Source organism: Micrasema longulum, unplaced genomic scaffold, assembly GCF_059751315.1.
Source record: "Micrasema longulum isolate JH-2025_06_02 unplaced genomic scaffold, ASM5975131v1 h1tg003212l, whole genome shotgun sequence".
Taxonomy (NCBI): Eukaryota; Metazoa; Arthropoda; class Insecta; order Trichoptera; family Brachycentridae; genus Micrasema; species Micrasema longulum.
Genome location: NW_028280299.1, coordinates 44,111 through 67,604, shown reverse-complemented (window position 1 = coordinate 67,604; position 23,494 = coordinate 44,111). Strand labels below are relative to the sequence as shown.

The 23,494-nt window shown below is 32.9% G+C and overlaps 1 protein-coding gene across 1 annotated transcript in view; it reads left to right on the top strand.

Moving 5' to 3' along the window:
- Positions 1-1,640: 1,640 nt before the first annotated feature.
- Positions 1,641-23,494, top strand: part of L (zinc finger protein Lobe) — a gene marked incomplete at its 5' end in the record, with an annotated part of 35,536 nt that continues 13,682 nt past the window's right edge. Inside the window, 2 exons of the mRNA XM_088241985.1 lie at positions 1,641-1,840; positions 21,858-22,000. Of these exons, the coding sequence (XP_088098111.1) occupies positions 1,641-1,840; positions 21,858-22,000 (343 nt within the window). The remainder of the gene's footprint in view (positions 1,841-21,857; positions 22,001-23,494) is intronic.

Sequence of the window (23,494 nt, the reverse complement as noted above, 5' to 3'; positions counted from 1 at the left end):
CACTTAAACCATTCTGCCCAGACAGGTCATAAGCCCTGTAAATGCCTAGACTTCCAAATATCTTCTCGTAAACTTTTTCCCTCTCTGTTGAAATAAATTTAAATATGAACAACTCCCTAGGGAGGAAATCCAGCCAGTCTGCAAGCATTTGGACATAATCAAACATTGTTGAATTACTACCCGGTAAAAGAAGAAGTATAAAAATTGGAAAATTGTTTCCAGGCGTTGCCTAGTAGGTGATTTGGTTCAGCCGGATGAATCTCACCCACGTGATAAAGGTTTCAGCTCTTTCACTTCACAAAAGTCAACAGATGGAAGAGTTGAGGAAATGTGGATGTTCAAACATGGGCAGAATGGTGAATGTTACACAGTGTGTAAAGTGGCCACTTAAACCAGCCAATGACAGGTCATAAGCCCTGTAAATGCCTAGACTTCCAAATTTCTTCTCGAAAACTTTTTCCCTCTCTGTTGAAATAAATTTAAATATTTACAACTCGTTGAAAATGGCCACCAAAATTGAAATATTTGGGTAAATTATAAGAAATCTAATGTTTGATTTTATTTTTTTTTAAAACACACAAATTACAATAAAATGTAGTTATGCAGAAGCAGCCGGTCATAGAAAAGTGAAACTGAGATAAAATCACTTATTTGAAAAGAGTGAATAATCTAATCAACACGACAGTTGGAATGTTTATTACTTTGACAAATGATAAATAACGCGTACATTCGATGTTTTAAGTTACAAACAATATCTAAGTTTAAAGTGTTTATATGATATGCGTATTAGAAGAACTTCATATGAAAAAATGAATATCAGTGATTTTATAATATGCAATTGGTAATAAAAAATACGATATAAAAGTATTTTCAAATATAATCGTAGGTACGTAAATTAAATACTTTTTTGTATTTACTGGTGAAGTATGTATACATATTATTAATTTCATACTTTATGCAATAGTGTTATGGATTAATAGGATGTTTCTCAATTATTATTTTTTGAAATCCACGAAGCAGCACTGCGTACCATTTCGCGGGTGTAAAACTGTAAAATGAAAATAAAATACCACCCTAATACGGGGCTTCACTTCACGACATCATTTGTCAAGATTCCCAACCGCAGAATGGAATGAAGCGCAGAAGTGATATTTATTCCTCTCACTGCCACAGGCTCCACGTTAGGCATTAGGCGAGCCATTATTAGCGTCGCCGCCCCCCATCACTACCTACCTGCCCTCGCCTACACTGCCGACCCGATCACCTAGCTGACTTGGCAAAAAACTGGTCCTGTTATTATGTTTACATATTCCATCTCAATCTGAGTATTATAATTAAATTATAAATAATATTATCCAATTAAGTCAATTTTATTCACATAATGTTGTAGGCATTAGCAGGTGTACACAGAAATAAAATATCAAGCAAATATCAATGAACAAACCAAGAAATAATGCCAGTAGATTTCTTTAACAAAATAAAAGATTAACGAATCGTGTTAATTTTATTAATTTTTATTTCAGTTTTATTACTTAATTTAAAGGTATTTTAATTTTAACTGTATGTCACATCGTTTTGGATAGAAATCTAGTTGAATATGAGTGTATGAAAGCACAATTGATTTTTTATATTTATTGCAGAGGCTCTGACTACCCCGGGCAGCTCGTGGCGGTCCTCCACCCCCTCGGGGGGCTCTCCCGCTTCCCCCGCTTCCCCCTCCAGCCCCTCCTCGGAGAGGGAGCTCACCTTCACGCTGGGAGCCACGGAGCACACCCCTTACCAGTGCCAGTTCTGCGACAAGGCCTTCCCCAGGCTGTCCTACCTCAAGAAGCATGAACAGGTCGGTACCGATTAAGATATTTTACGTCACATTGTTAGCTCTTCCATATACTCTTATGGAACCATTTCCCTTCAGAAATCCATAAATAGAGCTCCACTGAGATGTCGAGTGATTCATCATGCGCCACTACAATAGCCACAATCCTGAGACAGGTATAATTGCCGAAGAAAAAAGAAAAGGAGAATAGTCAACTCGACATTCCGTCACACTGTCGCTAGAAAGCTCTGTAAAGGCTCGACTGGACGCGGCCAATGACAGTTTCATTGCCGCGACGTTATATCGTGGAAAGCGAGTTTGCCGCATTAGAACTCCCGAATAAGACGAGGATACGGTTGAAATTTTTCCATCAAGTGGATACTTATTATTTGTTATTCGCTCGGAAGCTTCCAGCACCCGGAACGGAGTGGAGCGATCGCGATAAAGAAGCTTGTAATAGTCGTGTCAACACACTTTAAAGCGGTACGTGTCGGGTCAATAGGAGGCACAATGAGCGCGGATCACCGCGGACCCGTGAGAGACTCCGAGCCCGAATACTTTACGGTAATCTGTAACGTGAAGCCTCCGCGACACCTACCGAGCTCGGCCCGCAGTGGCTCACGTACGAGGGAGTTTTTAAACCCCGGATTGGCGATTAGATCAGCGCCAGCGGGAGGCTGATCGTGTAATGTTAGATTGCCCGGCGCTACCGTTCAAGTAGCGCACCGCTTCGACCAAAATACTCCTTCGATATATTTTTGTCGTAGTGGCTGAACAAACCTTTCCGATACTAGTAGCATAACTCAACCGCGAACTGGAATGGCTCGGGGCGCGTCACCGTACGAGTGGAACAGTTCTGTATCTAAACTCGGATCTTTACAAAGGAGCCGCAGTATGTGAGTTCCTCTTCTGCCCGTGGTCCGGAGATAAGACACTCCTGTTTTGCCGTCAGCCTTGTTGCGACATATCTCTGAACTGACAAAGGAAACGGTTTCTCATATATACATACCTATTTTCATATTCGATATCGTTAATCACGGACCTATTGATATAATCGAATGTTTTGAATTCTGTTATTCTCAGTCCAAAGAACATTCCCGATTGATTATTGTTCAGTGAATAGCAATTCAAGAATTATTTAATCTGTGTATTTATCGTGGATACCGGAGACTTGTATTGACCAGATGTGCTGGATACATTATTTCCTGTGTCGAAGATTACTTTACATATTCCATAAATTGCATCGCGCACCTTCTGATAAAAATAGTTTATCGACGAGTGATATAACCGTCTTCATTGAACATCCTGTTGGCACTTACCATAAATACAAATGAATAATTAACAATATTCTGTTATTTCCTTGACAAATAAATTAAAAAGAATTTCACGATGTAGTATTAAATGCTTAGTATCTATAGCAATCGAAATATTATTATTTTTTTGATTACCTATATATATTTTACACGTATAATTTAAGTCAATTACAAGAGCTATATGAAGGAACATATGTACAAGAAACTGAGCAAAATCATGAGCATTATCACCAATATACTGTAATATAAAGGTAGGTAGTTCAAATACCTAATTGCAGGTGGATTTTTACGGTCATCTTTTAAAAAATATTTGTTATGACCGAAATCATTCAATTTAGTTGTAGATACCTATCTGCAAAAAAAAATAAAAATAGGAATAAATCAAACATTTTTGCAGGGTGGAATTCAACACTCGGACTTCTGATCCGTGAGTCCTCTACACCTACACTACCACGGGACCACGACGAGATTTTCAATAATTTTTATTTTTTTATTTTCTTAAAAATAAATCATGCATTATAAACTACGCTTTACGATTTTGACCCTTACAACACACATAAGTACAGTACAGATAACGTAATAGGAAACCAAGCCTTAAATTGAATTACAATTTATGACTTCAATAATTTATAACAAAATATTGAATCGGTAAGCGTATTGCTCCAGACAAAATTGAACAAATTTCTCTTGACATCCGTGCAATATTATTTTCGCAGTCATGAAATAATTTATTAAGTGTAAATTATCTGTGGTCAGGTTAATTGATCGGAGAATAATTTATTTGTCCCCGTAAGTGCAGTTGGATTCCTCGGCAAACCGGCTCCCTTCCTCCGCAAGTTCAGAGCGGTAGTGTCGGTGCAGTGATAAGAAAGAAATCTCCCGAGATCTGTCACATCCGCAGGCACGGCACAGGAAACTCCCAGGAGATCAGCACAGAGCAGCGGCAGTTAGCGGAATATGATAACTGCATTGATGTTACATACTATCATTTATTTTCTTACCGTTATGCGCTACCCAGACTATATACTGCAGAACTAAGAATATAATTGTAGATTCACTGAAGATCGAAAATGATTATTGCAACTCAATGAAAATATGTAAAAGTATACTTATTTATTCATTTCCATTATTTTCTCATCTGGCGAAAAAGTTATATGTAAATTGTTGGTCTATAAAAAAATTGAGAGAAATAACAAAGGATATACACGAGTATATTCAAGCAATACAATACAAAACAGAGAAAAAAACAATTGAAACTAGGAAATCAGAATTTACTTGTAAATTACTTATAAAGAGAATATTGAAGAAAAATGAAATAAAAAAAATAACAAGATGGTAACATTTTAACGTTTTATTAAAAAAAAAATAGCGTGAAACCAGACAAAATGCTAGGGTAATAATAATTGTTAACTAACCTGAGGATTCTAGGTAACGAGATTAAAATCTAGAATTACTTCTATGGTTTTCTGTGTGAAATACGTAAGTCTATCTCAGGTAACTAAAAGGTATAAACATATTATGAAGCTTACAGGGCGAATCGTCAAAATAAGCGATTATGCACAGCTTACCATTGTATAGGACTTTCGATAATAATGTTTTAAAGTAAATATGTTTATGCGAAAACAAATAAAATAATTGTTATTCATCATAAATCACCACTACAGTTTATATCTTACAAAAAAATAGCTAAGAAGTGCGCCTAGCGCATAGCCCGTTCTTTGTAAACGGTGAAACTAGCCGAAACGCTTGCAAACGCTTGCAGATAGGCTGGATTTCCTCCCTAGTGAGTTATTTAGATCTTTGATTAGAATTTTTCAACTATATATCTAAAGAAATATAATTCAACAATTCTAGAAATCTAAAATGCAAGTTAATTAATGAATGCTTTGCCAATATTAAATCATTTTCAGTAAAATCTCCGAAAAAAAATTAAAAAAAAATAATCAAATAATCTTTGACAAGAGTAAGGAAATATCACACACTACGAATACCAATAAAAATATATGAAATGGATTAAGAATAATTAATTGTATTTTCAAAATCAATATGAATATTGTGGAGAAATGTTTTCATACATAAATGCAATAAAGAAATTTAATTAAAATATATTAGTAGAAAAACGCGACGTGTTTGGCCTTGGTTGTTGTAACGTCAAGATTTATGAAATTGTTATACACAAATTTCAATGGCAGGAACAAATAAACATGAATCGTGACGTATTAAGGGCGTGGCCAATGAAATGACCGTTTTTGCGGGAATTCAAAATTACAAATTTGATAGTATTTTTTGTGCTACTAATAATAAGCAAAAAATTACTTTTTTACTAGACAGTATTTCATAGACCTTTATCAGAAAAAGGTTTAAAAAAGTGATATTTCCCTATTACATAAACGAGACATTGTTTCAAACTTCGGCCATGCTCGAATAAGCTTTTTTTTTTTTAAATATTGCATACACAAAAAGCCGTTTTTAGAAAATACCATCATTATAATGCCTTGTTTTAATGACAAATGTCTGCGTATTTCCAAAATTAAATCATTAATATACTCACTGTTATGAACTGTAAAAAAATCTTCATAGTTTTTTATGTCTTTTTGTACAAAATATCTTGTTTTCTAATTTCCCGCCTCACTATGTAACCCTGTATCGATGCTGATATTACACTTTTCTTCAGTTTAATCCTTGGGTATTGAACATAAAAAATAAATGATATCTTTCTCTTACTGCTCCGATAGGTCCACAATCCATACTTTATGCAATTATGCTTAAAATATAAAGACGTAAACGGTCATTTTCTGTCACGTTTGTAAAAGGAGAATTATTTTATTTCGGTGAAAGTTAGAGGCATTTATTTTTACTGAGAAACACGTACAGGAAAATGAAAAAAATCCGTTATGCTTATAATGTCATTGTTAACATTTGACCTGAGCACAGTACTAAATATTTCACCGTAATAAAACGTAGATTAATGAAATGTTTCCGTACTCATGGAGTTTCTAAGAGAAACTGAAAATGTGATAAAAACCGCACCCAGATTAGCATTGGTAAAATTGTATTTACGTTCAAACTGCAAATATTGTATTTTAAAACATTAAAAGAAGTGAACAAAGTTACATTGTATTTAAATAATATTATTTCTCTTTTGTACAAGGCATGCGTTTATTATTGAAGTTGTAAGTTTATATTAAGTGAGTAAGTATATTTGTTATCCATTGTACATATTGGTAGTGTGATGGCAGAAGTGTACATATATCTGTCACTTTTCCCAAAACACACATTTTTATATAAAACAAGGTAAAATGCTCTTTCATAGGACCCCTCTAGAGCTTTATTCGAAATGGCCATATTAAAATATGGGGTTCATCTGTTCTTTACACACTTTAAGCTATGTGACAAAAGGGATAAGATGTTTGTCGTGTACAGTAAAGAAAAAAACATTTTGTCATCGCACTAATTTTGTTAAATGTAGTTTAGATTAAAGTCACGAATGCTTGACTATATTTCGTGCTTATAAAAAAGTATAGACTTCAAAATAACTTATGGGGAAAACATTGTAGTTGATCCTAAAAATACTCTGATCGTGAATAGTCTTACTAATGACGCAGTGGCTTTGATTTTGTTTCACACTAAAAAAAATATTTCTATTTTTAACTTGTAATATCGGATTTACCACAAAAATACTTTATTTTATTGCACGTTGACGAGCGAAACATATTTTCATGACTTCCTTTTGTAAATATATTACGATACTTCATTCTTAAAATCAATCATACAATAATAAATTGGAAAGGGTCTTTCATGTAATAATACATTGGAGACGGTCCTTCATATTCAGCGAGAAGATTTGGTACAGCGCAAGAACCATACTATTTATTATATCCGCTATCCAAATATAAATATGTCATGCTATTCTATACATTAATTATTTATTTATCTTTATTTTATATGGCTGTTCAACGTGTTTATCGATAACTGCATGAAAGAACTGAAAGGCTTAAGAATGGGAGCAAAAATGGGTGATTTAAATGTCAATTGTCTTTTGTATGCTGACGATGCTGTACTCCTTGCTAACAACAAAGAGGAACTGCAATTCTTGGTAACAAAAGTCTACGATGTATGCAAGAGAAGCGATTTGCTGATGAATGTCGATAAATCGAATGTGATAAAATAAATGTGGTTTTTGAAAGAAATGAAAGTATGACTAAATGTGAAATCACTGTGAATGAAGTTATATTAAAACAAGTAGAGGAATTTGTGTATTTGGTAAGTATGTTCACTAGGGATGGAATGACTGAGAAAGATATTGAAAGGAGGGTGAGTGCTGGGAACAGAGTGAACGGTGCACTTAAATCGACCTTGGCAAAAAAATGTTTGCCACAAGAGGCAAAATTGGCAGTTCACAACGGAGTCCTGGTCCCGTCCCTGATGTATGGGAGCGAAGTATGGACTTGGAAAAACAGGGATGAAAGTAGGCTGAATGCTGTCGAAATGCGATCTCTCAGGCGAATATGTGGTAAAACTATGTACGATGGATGAACAAATGTTGAGATCCGTACATTATGTAAGGCTGAGACAAGCATTATCGACAAAATCAAGAAAGGAGCTCTGCGCTGGTTTGGACATGTAGAACGAATGGACAGCGAAAGAACGGCTAAGAATATTTACAATGCAAATGTTGATGGATGCAGAAATAGAGGAAGCCGAGAAAGACATGGCATGACCAAATCTAACAAATACTTAAAGATGGACATGTTAAAAGTCGGAATAATCGGCGCGCGTGCACGAGAAGATGTATGAATGTAGAAGAAGCGAGATCTGTATGCAAAGAAAGAGTGTTGTGGCGTTCTATCCTCTCTGCCTACCCTTAGGGGGAAACGACGTGATGGTTTGTTTTGTTTTGTTGTTGTTGTTGTTGTTTTATTTTACATTACGGATAGATAAAAATGGCGTTTTTGACTACCTCTATATTCACTTAGCTATTTATTGTTAACATATTTGTATGTTGAAAATAATATTATAAAATATGTGTTTGGTTTTCTTTGCGTCAAACGCGTCTTATTTTTATTTTCATCAGTTTAGTTTGGTAAATTGAAAAGATAGTGTTATCTTTGTGGTAATTTAAGGCGCTCCACTCGCTGGCGCTAGTAAATTGTTAATATTAGAAACAACACGTGCCAACAACTGATGTGGGTGTTGTGTTCTTCTAATCTCTTTGGCTGATCGTCTTAACACCTCAAATTAACCAGCACTTAGCGAGAGGCGAGAGTTCCCTTCGGTATCCGTCGGAACATCAGACAACTTTACTGAGCGAGGAGGCTATTTCTCAACAATTTCACAAGTACAAACGAGACGTGTGGATTTAATTGTCCTTATAACAAGAGTCGTTTATTTAGAAGGGTTATTAGACCTAAATTAATGTCTTAAGTTAAGATATTTTTGTCAGCTCAATACTTAATTAAGTGTTTGATTTATTTTGAAATAATGCATTACCAACATTAACACATTTCTTTAAATCTCAATAAAAATGTTTTTTCTAAGTTTGTTTTAATATTGCAAGTAATTAAAAAGTCGTTTGTTTTTAGTCATGCTTTAAAACAATTCATATTAATTTATCTAAAATGTTATCATAAAACTAAAAATTTGTTCCATGTAATTATTTCAGTATAATCTGCTTAATGATTCCAATTAAATTTTGATTTTTTATCTAGCGGATACTTTTATTTTACACTAAGTAACAAAATAAATAAATTTGAAAAGTTTTTGGAACAGGTAAATACAATTGATTTAAATATTTTATCGATTGATGATTGATATCTCAGAGCTCCGATTACAATGGGAAGTTAAGAGAGTTATCTTCGACTGTCTATAAAGAAAAATCGATATTTGTGTACGAAAATGAGTATATTTGCATGAATATTTAAAGTATCTTCATCGGTAACCTGTAATTGAAGATGTTTGGAAGAAAAAATTGTACAGTATATTCTGCTTTTCAAACAGAAAATTTAATTTTACTTTGTAGGTAAAATTGAAGAAAAATGTTAACTTCCCATTGTAATCGGGGCCCAGGACTCGATAATACAAACCTAAAATTATAGTAGAGTGCCCGCCACTTAACCTTTCCAAAACTAACACTTAAACAAATCATTTGTGTAATATACAGGTATGTAAATATTTTGTAACAATCACGTCGTCTAATTGGCTAATGTCGGTTCCAAAAAGTTCAAAATTCAAAATATACTTGTCTGTTTGTTTCAAGAAACTAAAGTAACCATGTCTAAAGTTACGAAGTTGGGACAAAGACAGGCTTTTTGCGGACAAACCAAGGAAGTTGTGTTAAACTGTGGTTTATTTTAAAATGTGTTTATGGTGATAAAAACAATGACACATCGGATTGTGATGAGTAGATAATATTTTTAATAATAGTTGCAGTTATTATATACGTGTTAAAAATAAATAAATATATTTTTCATTTTATTATTTCTTACTGTGTCATATTTACTGCTACATGTGCATGTACATTTATGTGCTACATTTACTGAATATATGTTTTTTATATATTTATATATTTTTTCACATTGCGACATTTTTCAACTGTTTTTTTATACTACATTATTTTTATTATGTTCTATTTTCACTTCATTTACCACATATTATGTTTGTTATATTTTCCTCGTTGTGATATTTTCCTAATATGTTGGTTTTACTTCATTATTTCTTACTTTCTTATATTTTCCCTACATTTACCATAAAATGTTTTTGATACTTAAAAATACCAAAACGACAATATTTAACAATATTTTGAGTTTGTCCAAATTAAATAATTCAGTTAGATGAATCTTACCCGCATAAATAAAGGTTTCAGCTCTTTAACTTCACAAACATCAACAGATGAAAGAATTGGAGGAATATAGATGTTCAAATATGAGCAGAATGATGAATGTTACATAGTGTGTAAAGTGTCCACTCAAACCAGCCAATTACAGGTGTAGATGCCTAGACTTCTTTATTACCATCTCTAAAATGTTCTTTATCTCTGTTGTAATGCGGAAATATATTGTTAAAACGTTCCCTTGTCTTTAATCTATACTTATATCGTCTACGTTTTTATATTAAACGAATCTCTCAGACTTGAAATCAGACATATATTACATTGTTGCTTTATTATCCTGGTGCCTCTATGCTTAAATCAAAATTTCAAGTAAATAATGTAAAAAATAAATTCAAATTTGTTCATATTTTTACACCGTGGTAAACCTATTCAGAATTGAAAAGGTTATGTGGCGATAGCTCTACTTATATAATATTATCTAAACTATGTAGGTGCATCCACACATATAAGCTGCTAGACTTTGGAATGAGCTCATTTTTGTATTTAAAAAATTCACCTTCTCTAGCCACTTTCAAGAAACGCCTGAAACATTATTATAACATTATTATACTCGTATCCCCAGAATCCTTAACTCCCTGAGGTTTACTGCTTTTTTCTTTTTTTTATATATGTGTTTTTATCCTGTTTTTTCTTTCCTTGGTTTCTCTTTTTCTCTCTCCATCCAAACACACAATCTGATCCCACATTCCTCATCAATTAACATGTATGGCGTAATGTACTTTTTTTATTTTATTAAAGTTAATATGTGCAAGCCTTATCTCCCAATTAAAAAAGAGCTGTTATTTTGAATTAATTCGGTTTTTTAAATTTTACGTATGTACCTCTCTTTTGGTTTATATTGATGTTTTTTTTTGTAAAAAAATTTGACCAATCTCTTCTTTTTGACCAGTCTGTTTTTTGGTTGGCTGGAAGTTCGCTAAAGTTCGCTAAAGTTCTTATTCTTTGTACTTTAAGTTTGACATAAATCAAATTTAAATGCAAAAAAAAACATTAAAGCTTTGTGTAACGTACGCGTTACCACAGCACACGGACTATTTTGTTCATCAGAAATAACATGACATTTACTAATATTTTCAATTTATTTTTTTGATTAAAATCAAACACATATTTATTTGTGTGTGTATGTATGCATATTCAGGTGTATGATTTATATAATATGTAAATACAGTAGAACTCAGACCATCCAAATCGCTGATTATTCAAATCGCGTTCCGAATTTTCAAGTTCAAAAAAAGAAAGGAAAGAGACAGGAGAATCACTTAAGGAATTCAGAAATATTATTTTTAAAATTCCTGAATGTACGGAAGTTATTACTGAAGAAATAGAAGAGTAAGTGGTGTGTGATTCGTCAGACCATGGGTTTCAAATTCTAAATGATGATAAACTTTTTGAAAATGTGAGAGAAGAAAGTGTCGAGGAAGAAAATGACATAATGTCAAAGTTGTCGAAAAAGACACAGGACCATCAGCTAGTGAAGCATTTGCCGGCCTTGAAACTGCGTTGTAGTGGATGGAGCGTCAGCCCGAGTGTAACCACATGCAACTTCTCACTGTCAAGCGGATGCGTGACTTTGCTGCCCGAAAACGGACGATGACAGTCAAACAGCTTACTTTGACCGAGATGTTCAACAAGCAATGACTTTAATTTACGGTACGGTACGTACATAATGTACTGATGTACAGCACTAAGCATGTAAAGGTGTTGCCATTTCATTTGATTAATTAAAAGCTCCTTTTCTTAAAAAAACAGCTTTTTCTCACATTTTCAACATTCATACTGTAATTAATTCAAATATACCCCTTTTCGAAAAAACAAACAATTATCCGAATTTATGATTATCCAAATGGGGTCCGGTCCCAATTGATTCGGATAGTTGGAGTTCTACTGTATACTTAATATCTTACGGTATACATTTCCTTATTTTAACGTATTTTTTTTCTTTTAGTCTTTCCTATGTTTTATTTACTTTTGACTTTATTTATAAACTTCTGTTATACTGCTACACTCAAATGTATTTATAATAAATCTAAAAGCCCATAGGGCGTATAAATAAATAAAAATATAAAATGAAAAAAATATATATTCTCGTATATTAGATTTATAACATGTAATTAGGCAAGTACACATACTGTATTACAGGGACTAGAAAAATAAGTGTTTGCGTTAAGTCTGATGCGATAGGTTTTATTATAATTTAATAACTGTTAACTCAATATACTCGTATATATAGGTACATACATAATAGTATGTACGACTTTACGGAATAATAAACTTAAATCCCAGCGTAAATTTCGATCTTTCACATGTAATTCAACGTTTTGCAGAGCATGGACTAAATACAATATTATTAATACGGCTTGTACATTCTAACAGCAATTAAGTTTACATCCTGTAGCAATCTCGTGTACGATAAGATCTCATGCGAAGTTAACATTTATTAAGTTAAAGACATGCGAGCAAATATTGATCATAATGTTCCTAAGGCTATACGTATGCTTTTCCGCTTGCTTTTCATATATTTTTAAATTATTTTTTTTAAAGTAAACAACAGCCTTTAAAACGAAAAATACAATATTTACAATTAAACCAAAATTATACGGCGATTATAGTTTTTTTATATACAATGCCAAAAAACCACTCCGTATTAAAAAATAAAATATTACAATAATTATGAAATAGGACACAAGAAAATATTTATTTTTTTTGTTAACTTGGTGTTAATTTATTTTTTTTGCCTGCGGATCCATACGGAGCAACACCAGATCATTTTTCTTCTTTCAAAAAAGATAAAATAAGTAAAATTTGTTAAATAGGTACAGTTAGATAAAAAAATATTATTATTTGCAATTCAGGCTCTAGCATATTATGTATAGTTTTTAAGAGTGAGGAAATATATATCAATTCCAGAAAAAAAAGTTATAATGTATGGTTAGAGCCCGGTTACTGTGTAAATATTTATCGTTTAAATGTGACGTAATTTTTTTTTTCTGCTCCTAAAATTATTTGGAAGCCAATTTGCAAAGCACGTCGATACCATTTTTATATTTATTTTAATTACGAGGCATGTTCAGAAATTGAGTGAAGTAAATTTTTATATTTTCTTAAAGAAAGTACATTTGGAAAAAATACAGGATATTGTTGATACACTTGTTGACTATTTTTCCACATAATCGATAACCCATTCAATGTATGCTGTGAGCCGTGGCACAAGCCTATACGCTGCGGCCCAAATAAGATCAAATAACTAAGTGAGTCCAAGAGTTCCTTGGAGGCTAAGGCTGTGAGAAGACGTACTCATTCGTTCTAGGTATTTCGAACCATCCTCTGTATTCCCCTGATTTGGCACCTTCAGATTTTTATTTGTTCGTCTCCCTGTGACCACACATGTATGGAATTAAATTTTCAACCGACAAGAGTTCTTCGAGGAGGGCATAAATAAGCTTGTGCGAAGGATCTCATATCATATGTATGTATGATGGGTGCTATAGTATTGGACATGCTATGGTAATTAATTGCCCTTGTTAGCTGGGCAAAGTGAACATGGAATTGTATTTTGATAAAGAGTGTGAATAAATAAATAAATAAATAAATTAGACATTAAATCTAATGTTAAAAAATAAGTGAACGAAAAAATGTATTCCCATAATAAAATAGACACTTTTTTTATGTTTCTTCTTAAAATGAGTGCATTACATTTATTTATTTTTGACCATTAGATTGAAAATGTCCAGTTACTGTATCATGTTCAATTCCTATAGCACCCACCCTATACGTACTTAATTTTATTATTCCTCGTTCAGTTAGTATTTCCTTAATGGAAAATACAAAATTCCATACGGGAAGTAATGGACTTTTGTTGAATAAACTCTAGAAGAATTTACTAGATAAACTTAAGAAGAAAATAATTTTTAGGTACTCAGTTTTGTAAATTTTGTTTAAATTGAAATTATTTTTATGAAAATAATTTAATAAAATAAAATCTTAATTTTTTAAACACAATATTATTTCCTGAAAGATGCTAATTTAAAAAATATAGGTAGTTTTACGTTTGATTGAGAAATCTTAATAAATCTTAAACTAATTAAAAATACTATTCTCTGTATATAAATGACCGATTCGTGGCTAGTCGAGGTAGACAAGGAGAATATAAGGTTATACCGCGCTTATCAAAAAAAAATCTCTGTGTTAGCAAAATTATGCATGCAAATTATGATTATTTCTATTATGAAAACTTAAAATTCTTATAAAATAAAATAACCTTAACTTCTACTAATACGCCATATTCCTGTAGTGATGGGTAGAGAGTGATACACCACATGCGTCTATCCTATCATACATTCCTCGCTTCTTCCACATTCAAACATGCTCTTTTATCGTGTCTGCTTTTAGACCAGATTTTGGATGGATTTTTTTACTTACTTTCTAAAATCTTGAAATAGTGCAACATATGAAATAGGTCTAATAATGACATTATATATATATTTGATCTATAAATAGTGCAACATGCATTTTGAACACGCGGTTCGAATTTCGGTATTTTTTTCTTCATAAACGTTTTTTTCCTTATCATAATATTTATAATTACCTTATCTGATCAAGTTTTCTTGGCCGACTAGTCGGACGGTGCAAATTCTCAAATGTGGTTTTTATGTGGTGTTTTGATTTTTCCTGGTTTTAACTGACCCGAATAGCCGGCCATAGACGACTTCAATAATGAAGAAACATTAATATGAATATTTGTCCGCGAAGGCGCATGCGCAGAGCATCGTGAGCATCTCTCATGCCTGTGAAATTATGCCTAATGGGAAGAATGAATCAATTGTCGAATTTTCAATGGAGACACACTCACCATAACTAGGAGTTGGCGTGACAACTTCATGGTGAACAATACTAAGTGTCGTCGTTTCTTTAAATTAACCGTAATTTTGGTGAAAATCGACAATTCTGGACATTAGCTTACATTGTGAAATTTATTTGGGTAATCTTCATCTTCTACGAGAAGATGTTGCAATGTAAGAACTGCACTCTTGTGCCATATATTTAACTGTTTGTGAGTATGAAGTTTGTTATTCTTTTCTACTCAAAATAAAACACATTTTTAAAAAAATAATGTCTTGATTGATTATTATTTTATTTTTAAAAAAGAAACATTTCCGTTCTAATGTTTTACCAAAAATTAAACTTTGCATTTTCAAAATAACTCACTATTAGAAAATGGAAATGTAATCAAGTTGCGGTAGAGCGGGGTGTGAACCTCGAAATTTTGATCCGTGAGTCCACGACACTAGCCACGGGACCACAACCCGATTTCTTTTATTAGAATTTTCTTCCTTTTGTAAAATATAAAAGCGCAAACTAACTATTGGATGAACGCGCCTACTTAATATTTTGCGTGTAGTGTTCTATAGTTCAACAGAAAATAATTATGTGGGTGATTCTTCGAGAGTGTGCATATCCGGCAAATATGCATTTTGTCTCCTCTCTTTTTTTACGCGTACTCAGAAGCCATTTTTAGAGATGCAATAAGTGAACCAACCGACTGCATAAACATAGATGGATTAATTATAAACAATATCCGATACGCGGATGATACTGGCCATCTAGCAGATAGTATGGAAACCCTGCAGCCATTGGACAAAAAGGACACACGGCTAGTTCGAATTAAGGGCAAGAAATGAATATTTCCAAACAAAAGTACCTATGGTTATTTGCGAAAAACTACCAACTTTCCTAAAGGTTTTAAAAAATGGAATAAGCAAGTCCATCAATACAAATATGTGGGATGCTGGCTAAATAATATATAAATCACTAACAAGAGATCAAAGTCAGAATAGAGAAGGCGCGAGACTGCTTCTTCAGGATGCGTGACCTCCTTTGCAGTAAAAACTTCAATTAAGACTCGCAAATAAGCATTGTATGATATTACGTCTTCTCAGTACTTTTTTACGCCATCGAAACGTAAACACTCACCCAAGCCACTTTAAAAAAGATCGAAGCCTTTGAAATGCGGTGCTACAAGAGGATAATAAAAATTGTCTAAGTGGACAGAGTCCGAAATGATGACGTTTTCCGATGGATGAAAAAAAAATATGTACAAAAGATCACAAAGAAAATAAAACGTGAGTGCTTTCGACATGTGATGAAAGGCAACATTTTACAAGTCATTCTACATGGTAAGATTGAAGGAAGATGCAGGGCTAGGAGAAGGCCCATCTCTTGGCTAAGGAGCTTGCGTGACTGGTTTCATTGCAGCACCCAGTCCTTCTTCAGGCCAGCTGCCAACAATGTGTGAATTGTTCTGATGATTTCCAACCTTAATCGGAGAGAGAAAGGATAAGAAGAGGACATGCGAATTGGAGTATTGAAGAGAGCGAAAAAAAAACATTATCAAATTCAGTTCTTTATACGATTTCTTTAATTTTGATACAAACGGTGATGACATTTTACACAAATGGTAACTAGAATTCCACAGATTGTAGTTATGTATGATGAAACGGTTATTTTAGATAAGTCCTAATCATCATCATTCCCTTTTCGCACCTAATGGTGCATAGGGAACTGCATTGGTACCCCAATTTTAGCGTATCTTGATCATTTTTGTTACATGAAGGTAAGATGATCAGTTTTGCGCTTCAAGTACTAGTCCAAGGACTATGAAATATTCTAGTGTAAAAACACCCTTTTGAATAAACATTTTATTTCAACCATGCCGGGGATTGAACCCGAGACCTCTTGCATGGTAGGCAAACGCGCTGACCTCTGCACTACAAGGCCAACAAATTAAAATTACATATTAATTTGAAATAAAACATAAACTAAATAAAAAACATTTTAAATGAACAACGCATTGGTTTCGAAACCGAGAATTATTTATATTTTTATTATAGGATATATTTAAACAATGCCATTAATTTTTATTTATTTTACAGGTGTTTATGATGACAACTTAAATTGAATTTTCTTAGAACACAACCTAAAAATTGAACATATTTGAACCCAAGTGTATCCTTTTATTTAATTATAACATTTTTAGAAAACATTATAATCAACAATATTTCGAGTTTGTCCAAATTTTTGTAGACAAGGACTGGATTCAACTCCCTGGGGAGCTGTTTATATTAACATACTACAACAGAGATGAAGAACATTTAAGAGAAGGTAATATAGAAGTCTAGGCATCTACAGGGCTTATGATCTGTCAATGGCTGGTTTAAGTGGCCTAGGTTAAGGTAATAACCTTCTCTTAAATGTTCTTTATCTCTGTTGTAGTATGGCACTATAATCAACTTTCATTAAATTATTTTATTTATTTATGTATACGCCCAATGGGTATTTTTAAGGACATATTTATGCATAGAAAATTATTATAAAGGAAAGTAGAAAGACACAATGGGACTTGGACCTGGAATTGGTGGGAGTGGATAATGGATAATCTGTGGTCTGTGGTATTTTTAATACAAAAAAAAATCGAACTAAACGACATCATAAAATAAGATCGTAAAACCTTTTTTTGAAACTGGAATATACTTTAAAAAATACCTTGAATACCACACGCTCCGTAAAAAAAATAACGTTTTGTAAACCTTATTAGCCAGAAATGATTCCAATTCAATACGATTAGGTCTATATTTTGGTACAAAAAAGAATTTAACTGGTCTTTAGAATTACGAATAACTTGTAGACATTTTTCGTTTTAAATCTTTTTTTCCGAAAACAGTGAAACGTGCATTCTAAACCAGCGTTTTCCAATCTCCGATCCTTTGATATTTTCTGCCGGTCGCAGAAATTTTTGTCACCCATTTTAAAATTCCTGCATTTGTTATTTTTGTACACCTGTTATACTATAATATTGAAAACCAAGAAACAAAATACGATATTGATAAAAGTTTTATACTTGCGTTACCGGTCCGCAATTTTTTTCTCCTGTTTTCACCGGTCCGCAGGCTTTAAAAGGTCAGGAAACGCTGTTCTAAGCGGTTTGCAAACGAGGACCTCCATCGCACCGATCGATATAGTACAAGAATGAGTCGAAAACGCGCGTAGGCATTAAAACTTATAAAAACCGTCTTCATGAATGGTAATGAAAGTGACAATGAAATTTTTCCAAGGGTTATTAAATAAATAAATTATTACCTTAAAAAATTAAAGTTTAATACAAGCAAGATTGACTATTCAATTTAACAAATTCGTAATAAAAATCCAAACTTCAGAGCAGTGTTTAGACTATTTGAAATAGTGATTGAAATCTGAAATTTGGAACACAAACAGTATTTGGATTATCGATGCTTTTTAAAAAAAAAACTTTATTTCTATAATAAAATATATAAAAACCTTATTTTTACTTTGTAGAGTATAATAATAATAATAGTTCATTAACAAAATTACAATATCTGTATTTACCACTTTTTTATGGTAATTATATACCTACTTATAAAGGCCTAGTAAGTTTTTTAGTTATGCTAAATTTAATATGTTCTTTGTCACCCGCCGTGCAATATGTATATTTTCAAAGAATCACCATTTCAAATATTACTAATCACAACACTTCTGTAACACAATAGATTAAAATAATATAACTTAATTTTTTATTTACCACTTTTTTTTTGTTAATTTAATAACCAACTAGTTTCGGCAAAACCCTATGCCTTCTTCAGGGTCAGTTACAAAAAATAAAGTTACTGCTTCAAACATTTTAAATACTTATGTTACATATTTAACTAACATTTGGCTTATTCTTAGGATAAGAAATGATTTGTTTTACCCAAACGCAAGAAAACCCCACAATGTCCCTTAGCAGTATAGGGTACATGCTGAATATTTCGTTCATGAGTCCAATTTCAATCACATAGATATTTTGCGTGTGTATAATAAGACCATCCAACAACAACGGTTGCTGAGCGAGGCAAAAGAAAATCGCACAAACTGATTGAACTATGAAATATTATCAGTAAAAAAATAATATTTATATTTTTTTTTTATTTCAAATTTATGACATGTCATTGGCTAGTTTAATTGGGGCATTTTGCTTATGTTTGAACATCCATAGTTCTTCAGTTCTTCCATTTGTTGATTTTAGTGAAGTTAAAGAGCTGAAATCTTTACTGTTGTGGAGAGATTCATCTGACAATTATTTCACATACTATAGGTAACGCCTGAAAACAATTTTCTGATTTTTAAACTTCTTCTTGGACCAGTTGGTTTTATTACAATATTTAAGTTTGTCCGAATGTTTGTAGACAAATATGCTTATGTTACGTAGCTTGAAAAAATAAAACAATTACCAATATTTTACTTTTAATCAATCGATACATAAAAGGTTGGATTGAATTTTAAAATCCAAATATTTCTCGTTATTTAGACACGCTTTCCATGAAACCTTTTGTTCGAATGCAGTGTACAGTACTCGTACAAATATGTTTATTCATAACGTTATTTCTGGCGAAGCGCAGTTGTGACGAAGTGCAGAAAAAGCCTCTATTAGAAGCAAGCACCGCCGAACACAATAAGACTAATGTGTAAATTAAAAGTGCATTAGTTGCCTAATGTGCAATTCTCTCGAACGCGAATACAATGATTTGCATTAAAAAACGGATCGTTATGTCGAGCTGCTCTTTCACGGATATTCGCTTGTAATTTGCAATCTGTCTTTGCTCGGTCACACATTACGCCATTATTGTGGGGAGGCGATGAAATATGGCGACCGTATCTAACGGACGCTCGGTGTATTGTTACTGAAGATCTCTTCTTAATATGTATCCAGCATCCAGCGCTTTGTCGCGGAGGTGTTTTGTAAAAAATGAGGCGCGCTTTGTAGCGCGGACAATGGACAGATACAAAATTGAATAAACACATCTCCTCTCGCTAAGTCTTCGAGGATTTTCTTTATAATTAAAACCACGCTTTATGTTCAGTTTAAGTAATTATTCCTCTAAGCTTGTCAGGTATACGCAAGCGCGTCTAAGATGTTTTTTTCTACGTGAAACAATCTAAAATGAGTTTTTGTAACTTTGAAGCTAGAAATCGTCGAATCTCGAAATGTGGATCGTGCGCCTTCGACTCTAGTCTGCCTATCCTGGCTCCGCGGAGATCGGGCACCGCTAAATACCATTCCGTGAAATGATTAATTGTGTGTCGATAAGTGATACTGGCTGGCAAACGGTTGGTTACAATTTAATCACGAGAGCGGCTCTCGCGAGCTATCTCGCCGCTATCGTAAAGGGCATCTCCGCGTGTGTTTGCTTTGTGCTGGTCGGTATTGTTTATCGTGAACACCTAACTGAGATCTCAGCTGGAGACTCAACTGGAGCCGGTTGTAGAGAGGATTTCGGTCATCGAGCACACTACACACGTACCGCGTACCTATTGAGAGTGATACCATGAACCCGACCATACGAGTGTCTATGCATTGCGATATGCTATGTAGTACTTACACAATATAATATGAATTATATTCAAAGCCCGCATCGGTTATACTACACATATATAAATAAACCTACATGTGTATTTTCAAGTGTGTATCATTTTATTTAGATCTATTAACACCTCTTTTTCTCGGTATTCGGTTCGTTTTTCGAAATCATAAACCCTTTTTAAGTCTCGGCACGAAATCTTCGTAAAACGTTCTCACGTCTCTTCTCTTATCCGAACATCATCTCCTACACCTTCCACATTCACATCCGCGATACCATCTTCTTTGCTCTGTTCTCTGTTGTAATAGAGATCTGCTCGCTCGAGGATTCGCGGCGCAAGTCTTTGTAGATTCCTTTAGAGTTATTGTATAGGCACCTTCGAGGCTACGGGAATATTGGTGGCAACCTAATACTAATAACTTTCGTGTTTCTATTCCTTTAACTGTCACTAAGTCGTACGATTATCAACCTGTTTAATATATGAATCACACCTCGTATTTTGTTTACAGGAGATTAATATTATCTTATTTCAAAATAATGTACATTTACATATATGGTTTTATGGAGAACAAGATATGTCTGTATCAAAAGATCTTTAGCACGAATAGGTGTTGCTTTTATGATGCGATCTTGGATCGGATTTGATAAAATATACCTTCATACATTACGATGACGCTTTTTAGGGAGACTTTTAAATTATGCAAAGCTCAGAGAAATCACCGCGATGTTTTAAAGGGTAATCAGTTGAACGTAGTTATGCAGAAAGCAGCCAGTCCACAATTTTGAAGAAATTAAATATTGATGTTATCGGGTGCAGGAATATCAATTCTATGTTCTGCTAAAAACAACCAGACCGATTTAATATAAAAAAAACTGTATAAATCACCTTCTGAAAATGGTGTCGAACACAAAAAAACCATTTCTCAATTTGCAGAAAACACCCACATCTCTAGAAAAATCTTATGGTTGTTAAAAAAATAATTAAAACTGGTAAAATACACAATTAGATTCTTGTTTGTAATTTAAAAAAACTTATGTATTCATTGTTCATCATTTGTTAAAGTCAAAAACATTCCAACTGTTGTTTAGATTTGATAATTCATTCATTTTACAAAAGTGTTATTATCTCAGTTTCATTTTTATATGGCTGGCTGCTTTCTTTATAACTACATTCAGTTAATCATGAAAATAAAATGTGAAACCACGGCACGCTCTTGTTTCACCTACCGATATATGTGTAGGAAAATATCTCTTTTTTTCAAATTTGCAAAAGTGTCTTGTTTATTAATACTTTATCTATGATTTTGTATTTGTTTATTCGTTTATCAAAGACTTTCTTGATTTAGCTCGGTTATTATTGATTTTGTCATTTTTACGCGAAAACGATCAACGATGAGGTGTTCTAAAACACTGTTTGTATTGTTTTAAAGACGCACTCGGACCAGATGCCATTCCGCTGCGACTTCTGTTCTCGGCTGTTCAAGCACAAGCGCTCCAGGGACCGCCACGTCAAGCTTCACACGGGGGACCGCAAGTACCGCTGCGCCCACTGCGAGGCCGCATTCTCGAGAAGGTAAATATCAATATAATTTTTTTAACTATCCTCCTTTATCCCGAGAGCTTAGAAACAACATGTCTGAAATCCATATCCTACGGCGCAGACGAGAACTAATGCCCGACGGGAAATTGGATACGATAAATGTTTTCTTGCGCGCGATAAAAATTGGAGCTTTAAATTGTACAAAAAAATAATAAAAACGCACTATTTTGAAAGACGTCACTGGTTCATATGAACTAACCAATGATATGAGAGCTGTGAATGATATCCAGTTTGCTTACCGCAAATGAACTAGTCGGAAGAAATGACAGAGAAGAACCTTTGACGTCACACGCGGAGTTATTTCAGAAATATAAAACTTTAAAAAATCAGAACGCTGATAAAACGATACTAAAAATAAAAACATTTTTTTGGCTTAGTTTAATAGTCTATTAACAAAATAATAAAATAAACACTGAACTTCCTCATTGCAGGGCACAATATAATATATTATTTATTTACAAATTATCGAGTGATTCGAAGTGTTCTAGACTTGATGGCATTAGTTTTCCGTAACAATAAAAATAAAACACTTTTTTATATTGCTGCTCTTTTCTGCATAGTCTTTAAAGACGTATTAAAACAATGAGGATACTTATTTGAGGATATTACTTTTTTGGTTTTTTTGATAAACCGCTCGTTGAAATCACTTTCAACAGCGGATTGTCAATATTATCTCCATTGACACACTCAAAATTCAAATCTCGTTTATTTTATTACTTTACGGTTTTCAAGCCTTATCAAACACGCCCAAAAACCAATAGCTAGCCGAACAAGTTATATTGTAGGTAAACAATGACATTAATTTTTCGCCAACTTTATTTTGTTCGAATAAAACAGTACCTTCTTGTGTAACATTTCTTTTTACTCAAATTCAACAGTCACAAAAAGTTATCATTTTCTTGTAAAAGTAACTCTAAAATTAAACGTTTATAAAACTGTGCAAACGTTTGACGTTTGATGGTAAACAAAGACATTCTTGCATTTCCGTTTTTAAAAAAAAGAAATACATGGACTCAGTTTTATATATTCGTGTCATAATGTTCTCTCTCAGTAGAAACTGTATGAGTCGTTTCTTTTTTTAAATTTTATTTATTATTATTATTTTATTTCTTTTATTTGGAAGTTTAACAAGAATACTTTTTTTTTTAAGTAAGCATTACTAACGTTCTTTATATATATTCTCAATTATAGAACTCCACCATATTTCATAAATTATATAAAATAAGTGTGTAAAATCAATTTAAGTAATAATAAAGATTAAGTTTAGTGAAAGATAAGAATAAAGATTGAGTTAAACATAAGAAACTACATTTTATTTTATTTTTTTAAAAAAGAGAAATTAAAAACACATAAGATGTAATAAAATAGACTAAAATTAATTTACATTCACAAAAATAAGGATTAGGCATTTGATTTAAGATACATAGTAATATTTTTTTATAATCATTTGCTCTTTCATGATAAATG